The sequence below is a fragment of the Platichthys flesus genome, chromosome 10 (genome assembly GCF_949316205.1).
Source record: "Platichthys flesus chromosome 10, fPlaFle2.1, whole genome shotgun sequence".
Taxonomy (NCBI): domain Eukaryota; kingdom Metazoa; phylum Chordata; class Actinopteri; order Pleuronectiformes; family Pleuronectidae; genus Platichthys; species Platichthys flesus.
Genome location: NC_084954.1, coordinates 10,228,874 through 10,256,870, shown reverse-complemented (window position 1 = coordinate 10,256,870; position 27,997 = coordinate 10,228,874). Strand labels below are relative to the sequence as shown.

The window sequence follows — 27,997 nt, the reverse complement described above, 5'->3', positions numbered from 1 at the left end:
AAGAAGGAATTTTAATCTCATACATACATTATGTACAATATAGTATTCTTGGACATTCACTAAAGCCAAGTTTCAGTGCAGAACAGCCTTTAAGAGATATACTATATCTACTAAGATGCAACACCCTGCCAGAAAGGCACACGACAAGAGAGTGATCGCATTTAAAGTTTACACACTGACTGGAAATGTCCCTTTTACTTACAGGCGCCATTGTGCATTCACAAGTCATCCGCCATCGGATCACATGAGTTTTGATCATCAAATTAATATCAAAAACCAGAGTCCCTCAACCAAAGCTGTGCCTTCTCTCATCCTCTCATGTAACCTAACATTGTTATATTTGATGGAAACAAAAAAAAAGATGTTAAATCAATCAATTATCAATGAAGACAATCCTCAAAAATATAAATCTAGTAGATTCTGCAGCCCAGGAGAAAATGTAAAATGTAAAATTATCATCAAGATAAAGTAAAACCCTGGATTGCAGTGAGGGAGATATTCTCTGTGTGAGGGTGATGTTGTTGGAAGACCAGAGAGAATTACTGAAGTCTTTTTTCTATTGTGTCAAAGTCCTCTGGAAATACTCCTCCACATCTCTTTGTTGCAGTTTCTCACCAGAAACAAGTGGAAAACCCTTTTTTTAGGACTGTAACTGTACGCTGGAGGTTATACAGGAAGTACTTCCAACAGATGTTTTGGGGTTTTAAGGCTTAACAGAAAGTAAGGTCTAATTTTCCTATTTATCCTCACTTACATTTCGATCAAGTTTTGAAAGGGCTTTTTCAGAGACCCGTATATGCCGCTATATGTGCCCAAACCTTGGAATTAATAAATGTGGTGTTTCTTTCCTTTTCTCAGGCATAAATAGCTCACTTTCAGAAAATAAACAGAATAAATCTAAGGGGAAAAAAACACTCATTGGCTCTAATAAAATCAAATCCGGGGATCCAGTGACCTCCGGGTCTCGAAAACATCATCTCAGCATATGTCTGTTTGTGCTGAGAGCGAGTGAGGAAGGTGCAGAGACTCTGACCTGGAGTCGTCAGTGACAAAACCAGCATCACCTCTTCTGTGGAACCCCATCACTGGTGTCTTGTCGCCATTTGTTTCGTTTCAGTTTCCTCCTCCTCTGACCTCGATGCAGGCGGCTGATCCTAAGTTCCTTCCCTTTCTTTCTTTCTCTCTTTTTCTCTCTCTTTTTCTCTCTCTCTCTCTTCATTTCTCTGAGTGTGTCTCTCAGATGATTTCCAGGACGTCACAGGGCACGAAGCCTCGCTTCTTTCCACTCTCCACTCGGAGGAAGCCGCTGTGCTCGCCCTCACTGCTCACACATATCTGAAAACAGAAGGGAGACATTGTGACTAGGTGTTCTTGTGATGTCATGTACACAACAATGTGACAAACGGACCCCGCGACAAAACTAGCCACTGGCTCTGTAGTTGCAAGGAGCTCTGAGACCCAACACTGATATCTGTGGTTAGAATAAACATTTTATGAAGAGTGAATTTGCGTGTATGAACAATACGCAAAGAAATTAATCAATAAAGAAATAAATAATCCCATTTTCTCCAAATGTCATTCGCTGACCGTCATGATGGACCAGAGGACACTGTGTTCATTTTTGCTCTAATAATCAACATCTTCCCCTGGGTTTGAGCGACTGGAAAACAGAGGCCACAGACTTGTCTTGTGCCCGTTGGTTTAATCTCCAATGAGGTTTGCTCAACCTTCAGGCATGTTTGGACTCCTTTGAGTCTCAACGTGTCCTGGAATGCATTATGGGAAAAAAAAGGGAGCCTGATCTAAGAAGGGCCGTTGTGCCCAAATGCTTCTTGACTGGTGAATCCTGAGAGGGATCCAGTGACGACTGCAGTGGAGCTGCTCGTGGATATAAGTATATAAGGGAAGCAGTGACGTGGGAGCTGCAGAGGGCTAATAAGGGCTAATCACAGTTATCAGTACCTGTCCTTCCTTCAGGGTGATCTGGCCTTGTTCCTTGCAGCCAATGAATGTCCTGTTGCACCTGAACACTTGGTCCTCGGCCCGCACCTGATGAGCGAAGGCTGCCGGGAAGAAACCGATCCTATCCTCAATTACCCCCTGGAAAAAATGAATTAATCCAGCATTAAAAACTGCTGACGCACAGAAAAAAGCTGGAAAGGACTTTAGTGGATTACACACCCAGCGTTTTCATGAATGATTAGATAGAAGCCTTGAAACAACAGCAGGGGTTCTGTGATTCAGGCTCAGCTGTTACTCATGATAGAAACAGTTTTGGATTTCTTTTAATAAACTTTTGAATTAGGTCCATTAACCATCTATCAACATAAATCAACGTAATCTGGATGCATGACCCATACTGCAGCCAGCTACCAGGTGCGGATCGAGACGTTTTTCCATTTTTATATAATCTGAGGTTAAAGCCGTTTGGTCACACCCCCTACCACCCAAAAAAACAAGTAGAGATAGAAAAGATAAGATGTTGCTGTTTAGTTTCACATTGGTTTTCACAAGTACATGTTTAATGACATCCTCTTGACTTGTTAAAGTGTCCATTGTTCAAAAGAACAAACAGGCCAGATGTCTGTTTATCTAGAGGCTGCAGAGAACAGCAACAGCATTAAAATGTGTGATGAGTTTCCTCACGGTCTGGTAGCAGCAGGCGGCCTCTGTGCAGTCACGTTTTGGCCCTATTATCTCCGCAATTTATCTGTCATGCATCCCTGTCCTGCAGCAGCCTGTAGCCCTGCTCCTATAATTTACAAACTGGACGTCCGGTAATTTATCAATCCTGTTTTTCAATCTGGCATTTTCTGTGCTTTGTGGAAAAGGCACATTGTAAGAAAAAACTGATTGGGAAACTCTTGTTTAATTTTAGTGGGAAACTCAAGGATGTTGGAAGGTTAATTATATGAAAAACAGTTTAATGTTGCCATGCCAATTTGAACCTACCTTCCACCAGTCATCATTAGAGTCGTCGGCCAATAAGATCTTGTCTCCCGCTCTGCAGTGACAAAGCAAAGACAAAATCAGCCAAAACGTTTATCCTCCTCTGATGCACAAGATATGGTAACAATGAGCTGTGGATGAGTCTCCTGTGACTTGTGATTGGCTCTCACTTCCCTGCTATGCATGCAAATTAAACCAAATTATGTTGTTTTGACCCAGTCTGAGTTTACAGATGTGTCCGATGTCACTGTGTGTGTGTGTGTATGTGTGAAACTGTAGTGGGTCAGAGGACCTCAGCTGAGACAGAGGTCCTTCATATGTGGCCCAGGACACATTTGCGTTCACACTGCGATAATTTGGCTCATACTATTTATTCCTTCTTCATGGATTAAAAGTTGGTTTTTACAATTCGACCTGTTCAGGTTTGCCTCATTTTTTTTAGCACAGTATGACAAACAGTATGTAGCAATACAAGGCAAACTTAACACATACTCAATACTTTTATTTCAACGTTAGTCAGCTGGAAACATTTAAGCTAAAAATTAGCATAGTCATTTTAGCTAACAGGCCCTGCTACATATGCTGCATACTGAAGCAGAGAACATGTTAGTCATCATTTCTCGGTTGAGAATAGGTGACATGTGATACCCCTTAATCCGGTTTGCGGTGGGTACTTCACGAAATGCATGAATCATTGTACCCCATCGCCGCATGTGCAGTAATTACTAACATCTGTTCAAAGCCACTGGCTTCAAAATCAAAGGAACCAGCACAGTTGAATCGAGTGTTAGTTTATGCAATTTCCCTTTTTCTCTTCTTCTTGTGGTTGAGATACAACACTCACTGTCGCTGCTCGGCTATAATGATCGTGACTCAGAAAACAGTGTTTATTGTCCGCAAGAAACAGCCCGGCACACAACTCTATAAAATCTTATGAGGTGATGAAAACAAAGCAGCCACATGTTGATTAAACTAGAACAAGAGAATCATGTATGCGTAATCAATGAAAGAAAGAAAAAAGTTTGGAAAAATCTTCACCAATGAAACAACAAAAGAATTGCATTTTCTGAATCTGTCATCATTATAGATCACCACAGTAATCGAACCAGAGCATGTGGCAGCGAGTGAAGAAACGGAATTTCTCCTTTTACAATGAAAACTGTTGAGTTCTCATTGAGTGAGCATTGCACTGTAGAGGAGATATCAGAGGACAGAGAGGCTTGAGGAAAAGTCATTGAATTTCAAATGAAGCCAAGTGAAGTTATTCATGATCAAAGGGAGAGGAAGGGTCAGTGTGTTGGTGTGTGTGTTGGTGTGTGTGTGTGTGTGTGTGTGTGTGTCTGTGTGTGTGGAGGTAGAGGCAGAGACAAGTGCACTCTTATATCCTTAAATCCTCTGTGAGAACCAGGCTGATATGTGTACTTGGGCTGAAGGGCTCTTCATGATGAATACTCTCGTTTTTGAGGGCCTGTTTCAAAGTATTTTGCAGACGATTACTTATCAATCATAACTCGGGCAAGGGATCAAATCTGCAGCCTGAGGTTCACATTATATCTGAGATAATAAGACACATATATGTGTTCAGCTATGATGAATTATTGTTCCATGTCTGCCTAAGAACATATAATATGTAATTTTGGACACTAGGGGTCTTAAATGATGTGGGACAATAAAGGAATCTTAAATCAAAACATTAACAAAAGATGTCGTGAAGCAGCGACAAAACAACGACAATCAGAAAGAGGACGACATTACTAAAATACAATATAAAACAAACAAACAAAAACAAAAAGTTTACCAACTCCTGATATTCAGTTTCTTCATTAAATTACTGACCATGTTCACTGGCAGGTATGTGTATGTCTGTGAGTCACTTTCGACCACGTGCGGAGCAGGTCGAGCATTGTGGGGGGTCTTTATCACGGAACACAACTTCCTTCTGTGGCCGAAAACAAAACCGTGAGGGCGTCGTGACTGAACCAAAACAGGAAGGTTGTGGCCCAGACAGATCAACATGAGCTCAAACTGAGACTGTGAGGCTCCACATTCAAGTGATAATTTCCTGTCTTGACTTCACACTCTGAGATCAAGAGCAACTGCTGTGTGTAGTTGTTGTGCACATGATAAAAAAAAGTCTTGAATCTTGAATCTGAGTTCTCAGTTTCCTGTTTTATTTTGAAGTTTTGACTCCTCCTGTGTCTCAGGCTTTAATCCCTGTCTTTGTCCTGCTTCCCGCCCCAAGCACCTGTTCCTCGTGTGTTTCACCTGTGTTCAATTATCCCCTCCTCCTTTTCCTATTTAAGTCTCAGTTCTTCTCTTGGTCAGTTCATTGCCTTTCACATGTTGTTGGTGCGTCGCAGTATTTGATGTCATGTTTATATTGTCTTCCCATTTCCTAATGCGTTTTCAGGTTTAGCCTTTTTTCAGCCTTTTTGCAATCCAGCATTTTTTCTGTTTTGGAGTTTTTGGACTTGGTTTTTCGCCCATCTTTATATCAATTCTATGATCCAATCTAAGCTACTGGTATAATCCCTAGTGGACGCTATAAATTGACTAATAGAGGGACTTCTTGAAGCCTGTACTTGTCTCTCAGGATGAATTCCGTAAGACATGAGATTGACTGATATTAATAGAACAGCACAGCACACATTCAGGTATCATTAATGAGGCCACTCAAGAGAAATACATCTTTGAAGAGCATTACCTAAAAACAGGAAGATACTTGGTTCCTTTTGTGTATTCTTGTATATTTTCAGCTGTGCTGCTCTGAGCGCACTGATTTCATAAGATGAAACAGGAGAAACACAGATGCACCAATTAAGACACAATTTGATTTCCTGGTATGATCCAGAGTAGAAGAAGGCTCACGAGGAGCAGACAGCTCTACAACAGCAGACACTGACACGTGCTATTACAGTGAATTTAACACCTTCTTTACATTTGTGTGTGTTTTGGATTGTGTGCACCATCAGAATCAAAATGAGTAGCAAAGAAGCTTTGTGTCTGTAGTTTCATTTTCCGACTCATAACATCATTTTTTGGCTTTCAAGCGATTGAGAAATTCTCTTAAGGCAGACTTGAGATATCATGTTCAAGTGGCAAGAAACATGTGTAACTTGTGAGACCACGTGACCTTTAATCGAGCAAATTTAATTAGTTCATCTGTGAATCAAAGTAAAGATTTGTGCCAAATCTGAAAGGATTCTCTTGAGGCGTTCGAAAGACATCTTGTTCACGAGGCAAAGGGGGTTAAGTGAGGTCGCAGTGACCTTGACCTTTGACCTACAAATATTGATCAGGTCATCCTCGAGTCAAGGTCAACATTTGCACCAAAAACTTGAGCAAATGTTCAGATATCAAGTTCACAGAAATGGGACGAATTCGACAGGCAACTGGAAAACAGAACCAGATCTCTGGCTGTCACCAGGAGTGAGACATAAAAGGAGAGGGAGACTCAGAATGCTGGGATCAGGAGATGAAATTTGTTGTTTAAATCATGAAGAGTAATCATTTAAAAGAGCCTGCAACTTGTTTAGGATTGATTGCTTTGATATTAAGGTGAAATAAGCAGCGTAACATCCTGTGTGTTTTGGCTATTGCCTGGCAGGTGGCCTCAGGTGACCTGTGCATCTATTCAAGTAAATCCCTGCTGGAGTCAATCAGCCGACAGAAGAATTTTGATTGCTGTATATGTTCACTTTGTGTTCTCCTTTTCTTCAGGATATTATGAAACGTTGGAATGTATCAGTCAACAATTTGTCATCGTGGGTTTGTGCATGTGTACAAACTCACCTCATCTCCAGGTCATGGCTCTCTTGGGGAGTGAAACTGAACAAGGCCACATAGGTGTTGAGTTTGAGGATGTCTCTCTGTAGCTGACTCTGCTCCAACTAGACGACAAAGAAAAACAGACACACCGATTTGAATTAATGAAATGAGGAAAAAAGTGGTGCATTGCACACAAGGTAAAGACACACAAACACCATATTCTCTATTGTCCCTTTTCTCGCACTTGTATCTTAAAATACTCATTTGGCATTTACGTGGGCAGGAGGACTCCTTGTTTACAGTGCGCCGACTGAGGACCTGCTTGGATTCCTCCACAATCTGTTCCCTCTAATCCAGCGTCAACATGAGTGGGAGAGGCAGGATCTGCTTTTCATGAACGCTCAGGAAGTTTAAAAAAAGGACAGGGCTGTGGGTGGAGAGGAAGTTCTCGCAGAGGTGTTGGCACAATTAGCAGGGAGATAAGCGCTCTTCACACCTGCTCAGAAAAGCAGTGGGTGCGTTTTCCGGTTTCATCACCAGCACCTTGAGTCTGAACGCTGGGTCCCTGAAATCCATCCAAATGATAGCCTGTTCCTACGTGGTGCCTGGAAGGAAACTGTGCTAAAAGATATGAGGATGAAATTTTAGGACACACAGATGTCTACTCCTGCAAAATAGCTTCAGGATTTGACTTCTCTGTGGCAGGTGTGATAATGAAGAGGAGCTGTTTTGGTCGTCTGTGGCTCCCACGTGCACTGGCCTTGTCGCTGATGGATGAGTTGAGTTAACTGTGTCCTCTGGGTGAAAGCAACAACATCAACCAGTGGCAATCCATTAGAGCTAACTAAGGGCCCGAGAGGCTCTCGATGCTGCAGCGGAAATCGAAGGGGGCAGTTTTGCCAATAGTTCGAGCAAGACGACCACAGGACACAAGGAAGAAGATTCAACGATGGCAGAACATTTTGAAGAGAGACACAGGGACAAACCGCTGCTTTTGTCTCTTTCTTAAGAGGCAATTTATCACAACTTAGCCGATGTATTGTTTAACAAACTTGGCAATGTAGAAGACACATGGAAATATGTGGATGTGGCTGTAAAAATGACCTTTCTTACTGTAAAGCAAGAGCATGCTGGAATCCGGACATGACTCATGCTTTCTGCTGTGGAAATCACATGTTTTTATCTACAACCGGGATCAGCACTTCTAAAGAAAGCACTCAATTTCTATCTATCTTTCTAAATCTGCATCTTGGTCGGTGTCTAAATGTGTAACTCAAAATCAAAATCTCCAAATTCAAGCTAAATAAATCCCAACCATGTATTTTACAGTCCTCTCGGGTGAAGAAGCAGTTTTAACTTGTTTTCCTCTGATCATTACCTGCAGAGCCTCCATCTGTCTAATGGACCCGTCGGCCGACAGACATACAGCCCACTGCCAGCTGTGCTCGGTCCAGCCTGATAAGACCCCACAATGCACTAGGAGACAGCTAGATTTTACTAGGAGGTGTGTGTGTTTGTGTGTTTGTGTGTGTGTGTGTGTGTGTGTGTGTGTGTGTGTGTGTGTGTGTGTGTGTGACCTTGTATGGTTATTTTTTCATTTTTGTGTTTGTCCGAGTATCTGTGTTCTTTTTCCACTGTTGACAACAGAGATAAACATGTAAAACTATTAAAGCAAACAGGACAGATGCCTGCACGTAATATAAGACAATATTTACAAAGACTATCAATACTAAAGAAAGCTGAACAGGTTTAAAGGAAATTAATAGTTTTGTTATATTTTCTACGGCATGTATCTTTGCACCATCAGCGCTACATCTTTACTGTAGATTAACACAGCAGCACGGATCCCAGATCCCAAAATGAGTGTAAGGGATCTGTCACATCGGTAAAGGCCAGTGGTCGTGTCAGCACTGGTATGATTTGTTACAGCAGGAAGAGAAGTTTTTCCCTCAAAGCCCTGGGAAATTCAGCAGTGGCAAGTGAGGCGGGGAGCCAAGTGCAGCATACTTAATGGATGCTGCACGAACTGGCTGGGTATCAGTTCTCAGAGTCACCGTGCAGAGTTCAGAAGTTGGTCAGTGAACAAAATTGGCTCTCGGGGTTTTCAGACTAAAGCTATGAGACGCGTAACAGTAAGACTCTGTTCTGCAGAGTAACAAGTGCTGTGAAAAGTTATAGATGCTACAGTTGCAGACATTTAAACTTAATGTTAAAGCATGACAATACATTTAGGTTGTTTTTTTGTATCTGCAGGTGAAAATGCTTAACCTCACATTTGTGCTGATGTTTGTGTTTTATTCTAAAGTGAAGGATCACATGCATCACATCACATCAAGGATTTCCATCCGACAAAAAAAAAATCCTAAACCTTTCCTCCAGGTTATGGGAAATATGACCAAAAAAAAAAACTTCATGTTTTTTGTCTTTATAAGGCCCTTATATGTGTGTTTAACACAATTAACACATTTTTTATAATTGTAGATTCTTATTCTAGCTTGGAAGCAGTAAAGCTTAAGAAAAATGTTATGTTAAAAAAAATTAAATACAAGATGCTTAAATCATCATCAGAGAAAAGAAGCAAAGCAAAGATTAAATCACTTTGATTTCCTCTGAATAGATTTGTTGATGTTAATTAAATACAAGTGTATAACATAGGAACAGCATTATTCAGATACATAGTGGACTCATGCACATCCAATATTTCTTTATAATGATTTGGTTGATTTGCTTCTTACCTGGAAATCATCAGGTTTTCTCTCTGGCTGGTGGTAATGCTCCGTGCCGTTCTCAATGACTGTGAAAACTGACAGAACAAATGTAAATTGAATTCATGGAATTTAGAAATAACAGTATCAATAATTATTAAGAATAGAATATAAACCCCAGCCTGCTGCCCCTAAAAGCTGTGATTTTCACTCAATTCCATGTTGAATTTAAAAATGAAACCAATTTCTTTTCCAGGTCGAGAACATTAACAGGAAAAGAGCAAAAACATATGTTGGCAACAAATCAAACATGTCACAAGTAACAACCTCCGGGGTTCATGAACATTCGGTTTTTATTAATCATAGTTTATTCCATTAACCCTGAGGAGTCCTAGCTATATATTTGTAACTGTATTTCAGCACAACATTGCCTTTATAGTCTTGTGTATTGCATTTGATCATTATATTAGCATTTCAATAAATGAGAATAGAAAATAAATACGTGCCTGGCCTTGAAAAAGTGTGTCTTTTATCTGATTCCACGATGAACACAAAATTGATATTAAAAAAAATGATGTTGGCAACAAATCAAAAATGTCACAAGAATGTGGTAAAATACCATAACACAGTTGGATAGTGTTTTCTCCAACACGAATGCCTGTGTGGGTTCCACCATTCTCAATAATTAGAGTGAATACATTAGATTGTAAAGGGTCAGTGCTTTGACCTCCATTACACAAACTATTGTGCAGCGGTAAAAAGCCCAGTGCCTCTGGATAAGGAGCCATGCACACACACAATGCACGTGAAAGGGTGAAGGTTCATCTCATTGGAAAATAGCAAAGACCCTTATTTGATGGTTCACAGGCGGAGAATGTGGTGTCGCAAACGTCTCTATGTGGGAAAAGCAATGGCTGTGTTTTATCTTCCCTGGTCGGGGGATCTTCCCTTCGCAGATACTCACCGTCGTCACTGTGTTTCCTCGACAGCTCCTGTCGACTGCTGTGAGCCACCGACTCCTCTGGAACCTTATCCAAGTCACTGTTCTGTAAAGATTACATACGTCAGATATGAGATATCGATATATCTGTCAATAATCTTCCCAATACCAGTCTAAAAAGCAACAAAAAGACTGAAGAATGTCCATTTCACTCTTCAAAAGTGATGCCTCTTGATTTCTGGTTTGGATCCGAGCAACAATATCCAAACACAAAGATTTTCAGTTCAGCAACATCTAAAACAGAACAAGCTGCAGCAAACACTCGTCTTTCAGAAGGTGGAAGCAGAGAAAATGGATTCAGACTAATCCATGGAGCTCTAATCAAAATGATGGATGGATATAGACAGAAGAAGATACAGATAGATAGAGTGATGGATGATAGATACAACGGTAAAGGGAGACAGAGAGAAAGAGATGTGGAGGTGAAAAGGACAGATGGACAGATTAGATGGATGTATGGATGTATGTATGGCAGAGAAACTGATAAGGATAGAGAGAATTAGAGGGAGATTGAGAGATCCAAAGAGGTGGAAATAAATATGGAGACATAGAGATGGATATGGAGATAGATAGATAGATAGATAGATTATGGAGACTCCTGTTATGTTGCAAACCATCTACATTTGAAAACTATTAACATAAACCCGTTGAGATCTCTGCAGACACACCCACACACATTCAGTGGCAGCTGCTCAGGACAGGACGGGTCGAACCCAGCAGCTTCCAGACGTCATCGTGGTCCCTGAGCCTCACAACACACACACAGATGGAAACAAGGCAGGAAAGGGCCGTGTCTCTACAATCAGTTAATCTTCAGAGCTGTAACACGAGCGCTTGTGCCGACGTCTCCCGTCAGGACCGCCCGGACCAGACTGCCTTTATTGGTAGTGTTTACAGGCCTGCAGTGGCAGTATCTATTTAGATGATCAGTGACAAACTGTCTCCTGAGCTGAACTGAGATGATCTAGCTGTGTCGAGTGGAGCTTAATGAAAATAACTGAGAGACAGAATAGGATAAACAACTTGAATAATTATATTTACTGACTTTACTACTATAGCTGAAACACAACTGAACTCCTTTTAGTACAAACATGGACCAGTAACTTATTGTAATCATTTCATCTGCTGCTATTTTACTACATCTGCTTCTATTTTACTGCCATTTTAGGATGAACATTACTTCTGTTCATTATCTGCATATTATAGTAAGTATTTGCACTGCTCGTTATATGTTGTGTTACTTACATGTTGTGTTCCTCATATTTTGTCTTACATGTTGTCACTTATATGTTGAGTGCTTATATGTCTACTATACGTTGTTTTACATATATGTTGAGTACTTATATGTGTACTCCAATGTTGTGTTGCTTATATGTTGAGTACTTATATGTTGAGTGTGTTACTAGTATGTTAAGTATCTATATGTCTACTCATATGTTTATGTACGTACGGCAGAACTGACAATAACATCGACTTTGATTTTGCACAAACTAAAATTCTCCTATTCTTACCGAGTTTCTGTGAGGAGACTCAGAGCCGCTGGGCCTTTTAGCTTTCTGTGCCAGAGACGTTCCGAACCTCAAGGCCTCGTACACGGGGTCCACCTTATTCCCACAGGCTTGAGAAAAGAAAAACAAGACATGAGACTTTGTGAAAGCCAGGTGGTTATTTACTATAAAATGTGGCAGGTGTAACTTGTAAAATAGCTCGAGAGGACAAGTTGTCCTGGAAGAGGCGAGTCGTCTCATCCCAGAAAGAACTGAACTCATTATGGAGCTGTGAGCCACTCACCGATGGGCATGACTTCTTTTATACAGCCGTACTGCTCCTGGATCAGTAATGGGGAGCTGTAGTACCGCCGAAAGCCTTTTGGCTGAAGAGAGAAAGACGGGGGGGGGGGGGTGACATTAGTGACGAATCGAATCTGAAGTACTGCACATTACTCCGTTTAATCAGACATTTCTGAACACAACCCCACATTGCAGAGATACCATGTTGGATGCCAAGTTTCACAGAAAGTTCCAGCATATTTCACGAAGCACAAACTGAGTCAGCTTGGCCAAGAAGCCAAAAAAACGAGTTTTCTGAACTCTCTCTCTCTTAAGGAACAAATCAGATTCATGTTTCTTGATTTTCTTGAGACGTCACATTACTGGAAACCTACATCTCACAGCACTGACAAATTCTTCATTTTACATGAGGTTAAAATAAGCAACCCTTGAGCTCTTCAGCCCGATGTTTAACAACTGAGGCTGTCGGGGACAAAGTCATTACGGAAAAGGTTTCACTGAGCAAACGCACTGGGAGAACATCTGGTGCATCGGACTGCAAACAACACGAGCCGCTCACTGTCTTTGTTTACTACATTTTAAGACACTGATGTTGTGGCTGCAGATGTACAGGAGTCATGCAAAGTTTGTGTCCTTAATCCACAAGTATTCAAACATTTTTAACAGTTTTAGATTACAATACATTTGAACTATAGATGGAGCAGTAAGGGTCTCGCTTCTTTTTTAATCTCTAATTGTTTAATCCTTTCTCGATTTCCTGCACTTGGTCTGAAAGTCCAAACTTCATGAACCGAAACAGCTTATTTAGATCGCATTATATTTTGGTGCGTTGGCCTGAGGCCCCTTTATTTTAGTTTGGGCTAATCTGTGAAGCCTGAATATCTGGACCACACAAGGTGGGTGTGAACGCCTCCTAAATTATTTAGTTAGATGTTGTGGACAGACTCACTTCCTCAACAACAACCAAGCAGAGGTGAGCTGTGTAACAAATCCTACTGTCATCACACAAACTGCACAGATACTCAGACCCGCACTGTGCTGGATTAGGTCACTGTTTAGCAAAAGATCTGTTTACCCCGAACACACTGAGACACCACGGCAGCATTCTAAGACTCACACACTCTCGGCTCAACACGTTCAGACTGTACAGAATCAAGATGTGACCACACATGCAGGAGCTGAGGATGTTCACTTATAGATGAATTACTATTTATCTTTCATAGTTTAAAGTGCATCATGTCTTAGTTATAAAGTAAGAGATTCTAAATAACAGGACTGAACATATGTTGTGATCTGGTCTTGTTTGATGGCTGAAAGCAGAGTGACATCACACACAATGGTGAGAGACAGATCTCACTTTCTGCTCAAGTCCTTTGAAAAACCACTTGTGAAGTGGAAAACACAGACGGACTGAGGAAAAGATCTGGATGATGTTATGAATATTGGCTTCTTGAGAACGGGAGTCTTTTCAGTTTTTGAGTGTCACCAGCTATCGTTTGTGTGTGTGATAATCACTGATAAATCACGCATTGATCACAAGTAACGTTTTCGAATAGTTAAACTTGTTTTGCAGCAGATCTGTTGCGATATGTAGCTTGAGCTCAATTCTCTCAGGCTATTGATGGAACGTTAAAGGGATTCACACATTAACCAATGCATATTCATCTAAACAAAATCTGTGAGTCAGGAGCAGCCATTGATGGGAATTAACCTGCAAATACAACACAGAGTAGAGTGCTGGTTGGGCTTTAGTTTTCTGTCCGAACCCATCTGAGCCTGAGGGAAACTAACCGTCCAAACTGCACACTCAACGCTTTCCCCGATTACAGGCACGTGCAGAATGAAGAATCAAGTAGTCAGCCAGCGGCACCGAAGCCCACCTGACTCGAAAAATACCAAAACCAAAAAGTATTTAACAGCTGTTTGTTCCTGACTCTATAGTTTCAGGTTCTCTCTTGGAGGAAGTGCTGCTATGTGAAGTTAGAAAGGAAAGTAATGTTGTGTAACCAAATAGCTGGAGTACAAAATCCTTAATGTTAAATACCTCTGATTCTTCAGCAACATTTCTTAAAGGGTTATTATCGCTGCAACACTAACTTACTGGAAAAAATGAAAATTCTGTCCGGGAGGAAACTTGATTTCTTTGCCACAAGGTTCTCAAGCAACAGAAACAATCATGGCTGCAGAAGTCCAAGTTTAGAACAAGACAAGTTTAGAGCCGCGCTGCGATGGGAAAACCTTCCTTTTTAATCTCGACCTTTCAACCTCATTTTCCACTCCTGAGAGCCGATCGCATCTTCAAGCCTCCTCCCTCCGGCAGCTTGTGGAAAAACCTCACAGAGGAGGAAAGAGAGCCTGTCTCTGCTATTACAGAGATGAGTATTTTCTTGCTCTTGGTTTCACTAGTGTGCTGTGACAGGTCCCTCCCCAGTATACCTCCCCCCCTTTTATTTCTACAAATAAATGTATTTTGTGGTTGACGAGTGGGGTTTTGGAAAGGGTCGACCTTTAACATGCTTTCTCAAACTTACTCAAACTAAACATCTGCAGTTAAATGAGAACAGTGACAGGCAGGTTGTCAATCATACAGGATCATTTTTTTTTTCCTAGGTAATCATCACAACCAACTTCGTCATTTTGGTATTACTGAAAACGTCCAAAAACCATCAAATTACCTCTGCTGGTGACATAGTCCAATAATTTATAAAGGGATGATTGCTATGGGTATTCTTGAGGCCCCACACATAATACAACCTCTTGAATAAGCTGCTTCAGTGTGGTCACATTGATCCTGTTGTATTGGTTTATGCTGATGGTGAAGCAGCAGAACTTAACCGAGCCGATGAGGCGGTCAGCATTTTTGTAAATGGTGCGATATTCATTTTGTCAAACACAGAGTGAAAGAGATGATATAACCATCATGCGGACGATGAGGGGGATGGATGCTGCTCACAGATGCACCAGCGATCACACATACTGCAGAGTGTGATTTCTGAATAAGCACATGTTGGGAAACCATCTGACGGCCGACTCAGATGTGTGTTTCTGTTGTTCATGATGATAATTATCATAATTTATTTTTGAGGCTCGGAAACACCTTCAACAACAAAATGAAGGTGTTGTTTGAATCATGTCTTCATGCATCTTACCAGTTTTCCCATGCAGCGCTGCTGTCCCACTCCATTCTCACATTTGTGGTGGAGACTCATCTTGCAGGCTTTGCAGCGCAGGCCGTGCTTTGCCGTGTTTCCCGCCAGAAATACCACATGTTTGGCTGTGGTACCTAACACACAAAAACACACAAACGCAGAGATATGAGGCAACAGGTTAAAATCGGTCATGTCAGGAATTGAACTCTTTCTCTAAAGGAGCAGCAAATTACATATGAGGAGGCGGCGGATACAAACAAGACGTTCAGAACAACATCTCATTCATTAATTCACTGACACTGGATTCTTTCCCAGCATGCACTGAGAAAAAAACCTGTGAAATGACGTGTGCAGCATTTTAACACGGACAACATTTTGCAAATGCGACACATGATGTGCATTTAACCAAACTGAGACAGTGCCGTCTCGACCAGTTTCTGGAATAAACAAAGCTACTCAGCACTGACGATGCTATCACTTAGTGTGTGCGTGAATGAGTAACACATAAATAACCACAGAGAACGACAGAGTAGACAGAGAGAGAGAGCGATACTGTAGATAATGAAAGAAAAGCTGTGAAACGTCAGTCTCGGTTTGGACGGAGAGGTGAGATCGCAAAGACAAAAGGTGTTCGGTGGAGAATAAAGCTCACAAAGCAGCCGTGACAGCTCCGTCTTTAATGAAGTCTGTCACCTTGAGCGAGGGAGGAAAGAAAGTCAACAAAAGGGCAGGAGATGAATAGGCAGGTACGCGTGGTTGTTGAGTGGGTAACGCTGGTGTGTCTGAGGAGTCGAGGGGATGAAATCTGTCACGACAGGGGAACTCCAGCTTTCACTGCTCGTCCTACAGATTTAATTAAACGTGAAACTTCAGCCAGTGACAGTCTCTCAATCAAAACAATAACAAAAGACCTCGAGTTGTTGTCTTCACCAGCTTTGCTGAAGAAAGTCTACACCTCACGCATAAATCATGTTCATGGATGAGGTCACGTATTAAAGTGACCAATAGAAACAACTGAAGGAAAAAACTGCCGACTCTTATTTTCCTTCATACGTTGTTTGTCCTGGTTGTAAAAGACAACGCCTCAGGTAAAGCAGATATGATGCAAGGTGAATGAAATGAAACGTCCCGTTAACTTGAATAGAAAGGGGGATTTCTCTGAGTTTGAAAAATTGTTGGAAACATTTTAGATAGTGTGAGTACACAAGTCAACAAAAAATATATAACATAGGTCTAGTTGTTTTTAGACATTGTAATTTTGAATTGTTACATGTTATATCCTGATGAGTAAAAAGGTGTTGACAAGACTGAGCCGGTAAATAACTTGACTTCACGCATCTGTCAAATTTTGTAGGTTTCTTTCTTTTCGTAAGATTTCAAAGATCCTGATCCTTTTCTCGAATGTATTCCTGTACAGGGCTGAAAAATAAACTGTGCAAAGAAGCTCAACTCCTCCCCAAGGGGAAGAATCTATCGTCTAGAATCTGCTCCACTGAGATTGTGTCTGCTTGGAGCGGGTGACCGTCCACAGTGAATGCACCAAATATCAACTTTTTACATTTTTTACGTCCCAATAGAAAAGTGTGATGGAGCTAAACTTAACTAGACGGTGGAAGCTTGTGGTAAAAGGCCTGAAATATAAAGATGCACATTTTTACTGGGAAAGCAGAGAGAGATTTCTCAGAGGATAAATCATCTGTTAAGGATTATGTGTTGTACACGGCCTGATAAAAAAAAACACACCACTCACTGTCAGCAGCGGTGCATCGTTTGACAGCTACTCCACATTAACGAGAGAGGACAGGGCTTTTATTAGTCTGGCAGTGATTGATTAATCGATGATCACGTGCCCGGCTCTGGCCCCACACCCTCTGAGAGTGCATGTGAAAACATGGACATGCAAAGGAATCATTGATCTACGTCAGTGGGAGTCGAGAGCATGAGAGATAAATACCAGTTTCATCACAGACGGATAATCAAGTATTGTTTAGTTTTCCGTGCGCAGTGATGTAATGCAAATAATGTCAGTGTGTTAGATGCCTTTGGACAAAAACACTCACAAGTCGCTGGTTTCTTCCTGAATGTCCCCAAATAGAAGTGTGAAGTCAGTGTTGGGATGTAACAACGTACATTTACTTTTTTACTTTATTTAAAGGTCCAGTGTGTAGAATTTAGTGACATCTGGTGGTGAAGTTGCATGTTGCAGCTCTATGACCCTCACCTCACCCTCCCCTTTCAAACAGGAAAGAGAACCTGTGGGAGCCTTCAGTTGTCATAAAAACTCAAAAGGTGTTTAGATTGTCCAGTCTGGGCTGCTGTAAAAAACATGGCGGCGCCTGTAGAGAGGACCCCTGCCCGATGTAAATATAAAGTATTTAAGTATTAAAGGGCCCATTCTACGGTCAAGGAAAAAATTTGTACAGTTTAGAGGAAACACACTAGTGACAATATTACTAGGATTTTTTTATATTCAATTTCTGCCAACAGATCCTTTTCACCTAAATCTTACACACTGGACCTTTAAGTAAAATTTCTCTCTAGTTTACTTAAGTAGATTTATTCTCAGGTCCTTTTCACTTTTACTCCTTTGCATAGTTCCAAATATCTGGGATTCTACTCCACTACATTTTACAATGTTTTGCGATGCACGTTCACATTGTTAAATCATAATTTATCATCTACATAAGACCCCGCCTCCTTCATGGAGAGCAAAGCAGCAAAGACTGACTGAACCGTGACTCAGCAATAATGTTGTACTACACGAACCTGGGATAGGTTGGGCCAGGAAGGGACGCCTTTTAGTTTCTCGGGGATGGAAGTCGCATCTATCAAAATCTAGTCGCATCGAGATATTGAGATATTGGAAAAAATCGAATGACCGTGGGAGAAACTAATTAAAGTCTGCAAGTAAACCCAGAAGAGCTGCCCGGGTCAGTTTTTTAGAGGAGCTTACAACGAGGAGGAGGTGGATAAGTTCTTGTCACAATGAAGGCGGTTGGCTCAGAAAGTCAGGAGGCGTATGGTTAGATGGGCGGCTTAGTGGATCACCGTATGTCTGATGAGAGAGTTATACTGTGGGGACGGAGACGAGGAATCGGAGGAAGGAAAGACTGTGTGGGAATAAAGGGGCACGATGACAGAGGTATGGAAAATCTGGCAGGAGTCGTGTCCTTTACTGTAGTGTAAATTCATATTTAAAGGCAGAGCTGCCAAGATAGAGCGAATGCCAGAGAGAGCAGCACTGTCACACTTTCCCCCCCACAGCTGTAATGGCTTTAAGGGCTGGACTCCTCTCTGAGCCTGGAGGGGAAAGCACCTAAACACACACAAACACACACACTGACTTCATCACCTCACCATTGCCAGAGAAGAGAACAACAATGTCAGGCTCCTGTATCATCCTGCTATAACACAGCAGTTTGTTCCCTTATGAGCGGAGTTAACTTGGAGTCGTCTGATAATCGTCCCGTGTGAGAGTGAGTCACCTCAAACAGGCCATTCAACAACAGCTTGACAAGAGCTCCATTGTGCTTCCTGCTCCTGTGTCATCCACAGAGAGCTTGAGGAAATGAAGTTTAGAAAGTTTAATGTCGAATCAAAGCTGGAGTATTGCGAGTTTTATGCCTCCTCCCCACCGACAGCCAGTGTTTGCAGGTTTTCAGGTTGCCGTCCATTCAGTCACTGTGACGTTACAAAACAACTCAGGAGCACCTTCAGGGGAAATTCTGTAAATGTGGTACAAATCTGGTGCAACCATTCAATTACATTCAAAGATGAACTGATTCGATTTTGGTGTTCAAAGGTCAAAGGTCAAAGTTATGTATTCATCTGTGAGTAGGGTCTCCTGAAATCAACTGTAGAGCACAACCATGTCATACGGAACTGCTTAAAGAGATGAAATGAATTAGCAGCACTAAGTCAAACTCTCTGATCTGAGATTCTCCAAAATTCTACCCGATATCATTGTTTAGATAATCGCACTTAAATCTCAAGGTCATGCAGTCGCGGAGTTGAAGCCAAAACCCTTTTCAAGGTCACCAAAGTCTGATCACTGATGTCTGTATGATTAATCATCCGGGGACCGGGACTTCCTGTTCATCAATACTTTAAAGAGCTACCTGTAGTCTGGGTAGTAGATCATAGTTGAAGGTGTCAGCACAACTAAACAAATGTTTGTTTTTTACAGTGCACTGATGTGTGAGACATTTCCAAAGAGCGTCAGCGTATCGACTGCAACACTAAAACAGATAAATGCAGGATGGGGCGGAAGCACACGTGCGTCACAACACGTAGCGGTGTCCTGTGATGATACAAAAACATAAAAAACTTCTGTCTGTGTTTTATACAGGCAGTGGTGACACACCATGTCACAGCAGCATCTGTCTGCCGGCTTGCCTTAACCTCTGATACCCAAACTTAATTTCTCTTTCAGGCCAAACCTTTCATGTGTAGTTCAGGGATTTTATAACACAGATTAGAGTTTGTTAATTAAGCGGGATTACACTCTCTCAACTTTTTTTAATTCCAGGAATTTAAATAACTGCACATGTCGCATTTAGGATCTGCCTGACATTTACATTTGGTCTCAGCAGTTTAAATCTCTGCATATTCCATCTGCATATATCCTGCACACTGCATGTCATTTACAACATTCACTTTCAAGCTCACTATGTAGACTAATTCCTTCTTTTCAACCCAGCCCTGTAAATTATATTTCACCCTGCAAATAAACCTCCCATTCACTCATGTGGACATTTATTTAATAACCAATTTGCAGCTAAGGCCCTGCAATCAATATCTCGGCCTCAGTCTGTTCTAGCTCTGAGAATTTTATGTGAGGGAATCTACTTGCTTGGAAATGCACATAAAAACAAGGGTGTAACAAAAGGAGAACACGGGTCTTGAATCAATAAAAGAAAAAGTAGTAAGGTTCTTCTCTTAAAGGTATAACTTTAATTATACTGAGGGTTTTCATTATCCTGATGATGAACTATAACCAACTGTCTATCAGCCATTCTCTTATATATGACTTTTAAAGAACAGATGAACGCCTACAGAAAAACATATTTTGTTGCCTTATCAATTATTTACCAATGTGGTTTGATCTGCCTTCATATAATAGAGCTAATGAATGACTCAGTGAGCTCTATAAATAGCTCAGCCTTTTTTATTATGGATGACACATTCAATTTGTACAGACTTTTATATAATAAAGGATCCAATTGAAAGTGAGTGGGTGCTTTATATTCCCAGTCTGCTTTTTTCCATATTATCATATTATTATTCATCTACTGAGCAGTTACAATACAATAATAATGTTTGTTCCCATTTTAACACCTTTTTGCTGAGATATTGTTATTAAATCTGCTCAAATGGAGAATTATGCTGATTCACGCATAATTGTACAAATATGGATTGAAGTTGCTGTAAATTATTATTAATTCAGTTACAAGTATTTTCCAAGTATTTGTATAATTACTGCACTATTTTAAACTGTAGAGACCAGTTCATATTTCAACTGAATGGCCAATAAGATTTATTACACACAATGTAGAAGTCCCCACCAGCCGACACTGTCTCTCCTTCTTATCTCCGCACACACACACTCACACACACTCTGCAGCTGTGTTCTCATTAAAGCAGGACAAATGAAGAAGAAGGCAGGTGGATGTTTTTTTCATGAGTGGACCAGAGGGCACGGCACCTTTCGCAGACCTGACATCACACTTTCATTAGCAACAAAGATTTGGCCACGGTCCCTCAGGCCACGATCACATAAAACAGAGCGAATCAACGGTTGTAAACACGTGTAAATCTGTTTAATGGTGGAATAAAGTTCTGTTTTACTTCAATGGTCTTGTAGTACATATAATTAATCACACTAAACTGCTGATAGAAAATAGATATGTAGTTGTGTTACGCTCGTCAGGATGGAAAAACCTCTGAACCACATTGATGATGACACCCTCACTTTGTGTGTCGCAGTGACAGGTGGAGAAGTCCAAAGTGGCAACGCATCATCACTGCCCAACATAAACTCCGTCTGTCAAGGTGGCCAACACACAGATGTCTGGCTGCTCAAACATCTTAGTGTAAACCTGCTCTAACAGATGTTCTCAGCCACTTCGGGGCAGTACAACCAGCTGTAAACATTATTTGGACATATTATCACCAGTTGATACAAACTTAGGAAACAGTTGCATAGGTTATGAATCTAGAAGTTATGACGTAACATTAGCACACGTTTTGAGTAATGTTGGTTTTCCCCTGTCTAATATTCACTCTTTAGTTCTGATCTCTATCACCTTCTGAGTGAAGATTCTGTATCTTTAACGGCTGTATGCTCCACTATGTTCATCTGTCTGAAACACAGGGGAGAGTGAACCACAGCAGTAAGGTTGGAGGCTCCAAAACCAAAACAATGACCTGAAAGATCCTATAACGGTCCATAGAGCCCAAGGGATCTTTCATGGTATGCATTGTTCATTTTGACACATCTAAAAACATTTTCTAAAGAATCTTCAATTCTGAGTGGTTTGGCAACTTATTGTAGAAGGCTCAGATGGTAAATGAAGTACAAATAAATAGACGAATAACTACTCAATCAAAAGTTAAAGTGTCAAATTGACTTTTGTATTGAGTATATGAAAGCAAAGTCCCTAATGCAAAATCAACTACATTATTGACTGTGCCCACTGTATAAATGAATGAAATATAAACATAAGTACAGCGACGAATTGTGTAGGAACCTGCTATTCTTTTATTATTACTATTATTATTATGCTGTTATACGTTCAAGTCAGGAAGTAGGATTTGAGAAACATCGTCAATCTCCAGACTAAGAACTTTAATTTAAATGAGCCACTGGATTTAGTTTTTCTGTGTTTAGAAAAACAGAAATCCTGAATTACACCTTTTAACGTAACGCAGGACAAAACTTTTCAAATGAATAATGTGAAAATGGTAGAATCTAACATATTTCCATTGAGCAAAGAAAACTGTCAAATGCATTTGTCGATGCAGCGTTTGCTCAACGACATCCCTGCTAGTCTGACGTCTTTTCTCTGCAACCAAACAATATATCATGTGCTTGTCGAGCAGATGGCACAAACAGTCCTTGTCATATCCATGCTGCAAACGCCCTGGCACAAAAAGACCGAGTGGTCCTTCAGCACTGATGGTTAACAAGTAGGCGAGCAGCCGCTAGAGACACTGGAACATCTGGTAAGAGGAGAACAGGTAGAGGAGCTGGCACGGATGCTGGGGTTGAATATCTGACACCTAAGTGGGCCGATTGGGGGGACAGCGGGGTCAGTGGGGGAATACGGAGGACGGAGATACTTTGATCATATGTCAACAGGTCAAGATCAACTCATGGTATCAGGTGTATCTGTTTTTTTGCCTGTGCTTGCTTGTCAATTAACAGGACAACGCAAAAACGACTCAACCTGATTTCCACACAATTTTGTAGAGGAGTGGGACATGACCAAAATAAAAAGTCATTTTTCACTTTCTTTAACACTGATGTTTTTCAACATTTTCCTTAATTTCTCAGAGAATAATTAATGGATCCTAAAGAGGCTGCGTTTTGCGTAGATAGCATCTGAGGCAGAACAACAGGGCCGGACAGCAATAGTCCGTCCAGTGGACGTCGGCTGCAAGGGATTTATTCAAACATCCACCAAGAGGTTGCTCAAAGAGCTAGGAATCCACAGACAAACCCTGCACCAGACCATGAAAGAAACATCACAGACTGCAGAACGCGGCAGCCAATGACTCTGGATCAGGAGGAACAACCCTTACTGCGCCTCACGAGGTAATGGACCCACACCCAGGTCTGATCAGCCTGTGGTGGCCCCTAGAGGAGGGTGTCTTGTGATCAAAAGGCCAAAACAACTAATGACAGTAAGGTACATATTCGATGATGTGTCCCTAACATCTGCTGGTGATCCCTGAGACCTTCAGGTGGTTGGCAGCTCAACATCAAACTAGTCCGGAAGACTTTCAAACATACAAGGGATATTCACCATCTTGTCCTATAGTTCCAAAAAGGTCTATCAATTCAGGCATATTTAGGAGAATGATATTTCTAAGTGTGTGCAATTTGGTAATTCATTTAAATGTGGTTTGTTGGGCCTTGGTGGAGATTTTTTCTTTAATGAGAGCCATTGAGGTTGGATTCTGTACAGCAGGTTTTTTCACACTGATGCAGGAGGGGCGGCGCTGTGACCATACCTACGATCATGTGGTTGCACACGTCACAGAACGTCGGCTTCTTGAAGATGTGCTCCATGAAGCAGTGTCCCGCGGAGTCCACCTGCAGCGGGTTGCGCAACTGGGAGCGCGACGTGGGAGGAGGGGCGCTGGGGATGGCCGGAGGCACCGGCGGGATGGGGTGGTTGGCGGCGTGCGGCGGGGCCATCCCGATGTTGCAGAGGTGGCCCGTGCTGCTGCTCACGTCGGAGAGCAGCTCGGTCTTGTTGTCATTGCTGGTGCGGAAGAAGTTGTCGGCGCTCTTGCTGCGGATGCTCTTGGTCTTGAAGGACAGCGATCGCTTGAGTCTCTGCAGCTGAACAGAGAGAGAAAAGAGCTCAAGGAAACTGGAGATTAACGAGGGGAGAGAATGATAGAGGAGAACAAGGTGGGACGTAAAGTAGATCAATATTTGGAAATAAACTAGATAAATTACTACCTGACAGCGTCTCTATGATGTCTCGGGTAAAGAAAATACCACCGCAACTGGCAGCGCTCAGTGGAAAACCTCTGCTCCCCTACCTGCACTGTAATGTGATTTCCAGGTTGGGTCGATGCATTATATCAACCCGATTTCTCACACGCTGTGCCGTCTCTCCTGGCTTCAGCCTCCATCAATCTCATTAGCTTCCTCTTTTACAGTAATGCTATTCTAAATGCTCCACGCTGACAACTCCTCATTTAACCTCTCAGTGTGCACTTCCTCCCCAGTGAAACACACTTAATTCTGGGCTCACGAGCATCATAAAGATTCTCTGAGCTAGTGTAATGTGATTTCATGGCTCCTGGCTGGTGGGTGTGTGGCTGTCGCTCCCCGACTGATCTGGAGAAACAGTTTATCATTTGAGGTAATTGATGGGTAAAGGCGAGGACTTTTAATGACCCTGCACATAGCACAGGCCTTGATGTACAACTGTAAACATTTGTTTTCCTGCTGGATGCTCGAGATCCGTAAGCTTGTTTGCCGTTGATGTTTCGGCAAACGTGCAAATAGTTTTTAGTGCTTTTCATTGCAGCTTCGGCACGGTGAAGATCAATCCCTTCTGCGGGGTCAGTCTGGAAACAATCCATTTGGACCCTTTCTAAACCATTACCACCCACACACACGCACACACACACATGAATGCACACACTGGTTCGCACACACACAGACATGAACATAAAACACATAGACACATTTTCTTGCAACCTGTAGTCTTCCTTTAGCCACCTTAAAAGGAAACTGCAGTACAATATAATGATGAAAATAATGGTTCAATCTTATACAAAGGGTACTACACTTATTTCCTGTAGTTTTAAATGTTATTATTATTAATTGAAATAAATGCAACATTAAAAAAGTAAAAAATAAAATAAAATAAATGCAGTCCCAATAAATAAAGATATCCCAAATGAGGCAAAGTGAAGTATTGTGCGCATGCATAGAGGAGATCATGCTGTGTTTAATGACACTAAGAGGTATTGTTATAGCATAAAGCTGGAGGGTTAATGAAGGTTGGGAAAGGTAAGGCAAATACACAAAAACTAAAATGTATTGCATACAATGTAAATAAATAAACCTCTAAAGTAAAGAGTGCCCTCTAGAAAAATGGGGGATGATGAATTAAACCGTGTGTGGTATCCGCCTAACTTAAGTGATCTGTTAGAAGCAGTGACTGTTATAGGTGAAACAGCTTTTACCCTGACGCACATGCAGCTACAGTAAGTTATGATAGACTAAAACCAGCAGGACGCTACAGTTTGTGTACAGGCTCACCTTGCGCTTCTGGTGTTCAGGCCTCACAGTATTCTTTAAGGAGGAATAAAAACACAGACACACACAGCTTTACTCGTCGGTGGTAAACTAATTCAGTCTCCTCACTCAGGGGCTCACTCTATTTGTCCTGCATGTGAGATTGATTGAACACTTTATTCTATATGGGGAAGGCGAGTGCGGCCGTTTGGCCGAAGCTTTAAAAAACGATGTGGGAAAAGTCAGCCAGGAGAAAGTACCCAGTGACGACACATGCAAGAGTAAGAGCGCTCATGCTGGAGCCGTCAAAAATAAAACCAGAATGCATCGGTGGAGATGCACTCGGCCATCCCCACTGCAGCTGAGAAACCTGACGAAGACCAATCCTCATAAACAACCTTTACCTCCGCCATGGGGTTTATCTTTTCTCTTCTGTTTGTTTCTTAGTTAAAAGGATTTCATAAAAACTACATGACCAATTACCACAAAACTTAGTGGGAGGATGCGGTATAGGTCAGGGAGGAACCCATTACATTTTGGGTGTATATTTATTTTCACATTTCAAACATTTTCCATGATTTTCTGAGAGCATAATTCATGGATATTGATGAAACTGACCAGCATGTTCAGGGGTCTGATTCACGAGTGTGTACAATTTGGTGCAGATACAAATACGGGATCTAGTGAATCAAGATCTACACATGGCTTCATAGGAGGACTGTCGGGCCTTGTTCTCTTCTTAGTGCCTTCGTAGATTTTTAGGCAAATTTGCAGTATTACGGCAGCAAGAATCAATAGGCATCAGCAAGAAATAAGTAAAGGGAACTTTTTCATCAAGAATCCACCCTCTGATCTGGATCCACACCAAAATCTAAGGGGTTCTTCCTTAATTCTTGGAAGTGGGTTCAGTAGTTTTTGCGTAATCCTTCTAACTAACTGACAAATTAAACCAGAGGTATATCTTTAAAAAGGAGAGAAAGCGTGGGTCTAATCTATGACAGCGGTGGAGTTACTGTTGCATCACTACCACGATGACGATAGTCCAATAACGTTCTGCTAATTGTAGTAGTCTGGGCAACATGTGACCCACATAGATGGTAAATCGCCTGAGGCGGCTGTGGATCTCTATAACACAGCCTACTTTTCTACATCGGCCACAAGTACAAAGTGTATAAACCCTAAATGCTGCTTATGAATAAATACGTGCATGATTATACAGCACATCGTGGACTCTGTTTATTAGCCTTGACAAGAACTTTAACAGCTTTTACATCCTCTAAATACCATAATCACAATTAAGTGATCTTATACAGGTTGTAGTCTTTAGAGTTTAATCCATCTTGTGTTTATCTAAGGTTGTTTCCTTGTATGGTTTAATATCACTGTGCTATTCTGATGTATTGAAGTAAACTGAGTCTCTTAAAGGCACTTGTTGTTTTCTGTCAAGTTTGCAAAGCTGTTTATATTATTCAAGTCCATCTCTGTAGTGTGATCTTTAAATATAATAATAATCATTAGAATCTGGTTATTGAAGCTGTTTTATAAAGACTGGGAGTTTGAATGTCTGTTGTCAATGTGAATTATAAAAATTAACACCATATGGCTTCCTTTACCACGACCGCTCACCGTGGACATATTTATAGCCTTGTCAAGAACTTCAACAGCTTTTTACATCCTCATAAATACCTCATGGATCAATTTAAATACCATAATAAGGTGATCTTGAACAGTTTACAGACTTTTTCTTATTAAATGACACTGTTATTGATGCTATAGATCAAGATACAAGGAGAATATGTGCACAATATTGAGTTTAAACTCTCTTAAGTTTATCTACAGTTGGTTTTATGGTCACTGAAGGTGATGTATTGTAGTAAAATAGTATATTTAAAGTATTTTCTGTTTTCTTATTTTTACAGCTGATTATATTATTTAAGTCCATCCCTGCAGTGAAGTATATGATATCCTCCTTAAATACAATAATGATAGTAACCAGGATCAGGTTTTAGAGAAGGACTGAGGGTTTAAAATATCTCTTGTAAAGATTTATTTGTCATGTTGATAAGTGTGTTTGCTCTGACCCACTATTAAGAGTTGGACTGGTGTACAGTGCCATCACAGTTTATGAGTTTGAGCTTGTGTTCATAACACCAGGACTGTCCTACCTTGGTTTCCTGCTGGCTGGGGTTCGCACTCTTGGGGGATTTCTGCGTCTCATTCTGCTCCTGTTCGTCCTCCTTGTCCCCACTTTCATCCTGAGCCATGTTGGCCGGCGGGATCATCTCTCTCTCCCTCTCCCTTTCTTTCTGCGATCTCTAACAAAATAAACTGTTGTGCTGAAGAGTTTGTTTTGTTCCACCAGCTGTTTACATCGTTTCCATTCCTCTGTAGTCACCGTGACCCGAGAGCGGGAGGAGAAGGACCGGACATCCAGACCCGCTGGTGCTGCTGTGAGGGGGGTAGATCCGACTCTCACGGGGGAAAATGTGAGAAAGAAAGAAGCGTTCCCCTCGGTCAGAAGTTAAATCTGTGTCTGCTCCAGCTTCAGATTGCCCCGTCCGGCTACAAGAAGCTTCTGCGTGGATCGTGCCGTCGTGCGTAATCCTGCCAAGACATCTCCAAATCCACGCTGCGCTCTGTGCGCCTCACTC

The 27,997-nt window shown here is 41.4% G+C and overlaps 1 protein-coding gene across 2 annotated transcripts; it reads right to left on the bottom strand.

Moving 5' to 3' along the window:
* stac (SH3 and cysteine rich domain) lies at window positions 1-27,997 on the bottom strand. Of its 2 annotated transcripts, XM_062398062.1 has the most exons (12): window positions 27,512-27,997; window positions 25,371-25,403; window positions 23,597-23,930; window positions 15,362-15,495; window positions 12,214-12,295; window positions 11,934-12,040; window positions 10,387-10,468; window positions 9,453-9,520; window positions 6,742-6,839; window positions 2,953-3,004; window positions 1,963-2,100; window positions 1-1,335 (listed from the first exon to the last, which is right to left on the bottom strand). In XM_062398062.1, exons 1-12 carry the CDS (start codon window positions 27,626-27,628, stop codon window positions 1,237-1,239), a joined length of 1,344 nt encoding a protein of 447 aa, XP_062254046.1. In that variant the 5' UTR covers window positions 27,629-27,997; the 3' UTR covers window positions 1-1,236. The 2 variants fall into 2 exon arrangements, with proteins under 2 accessions (XP_062254046.1, XP_062254047.1); XM_062398063.1 differs by lacking the exon at window positions 25,371-25,403.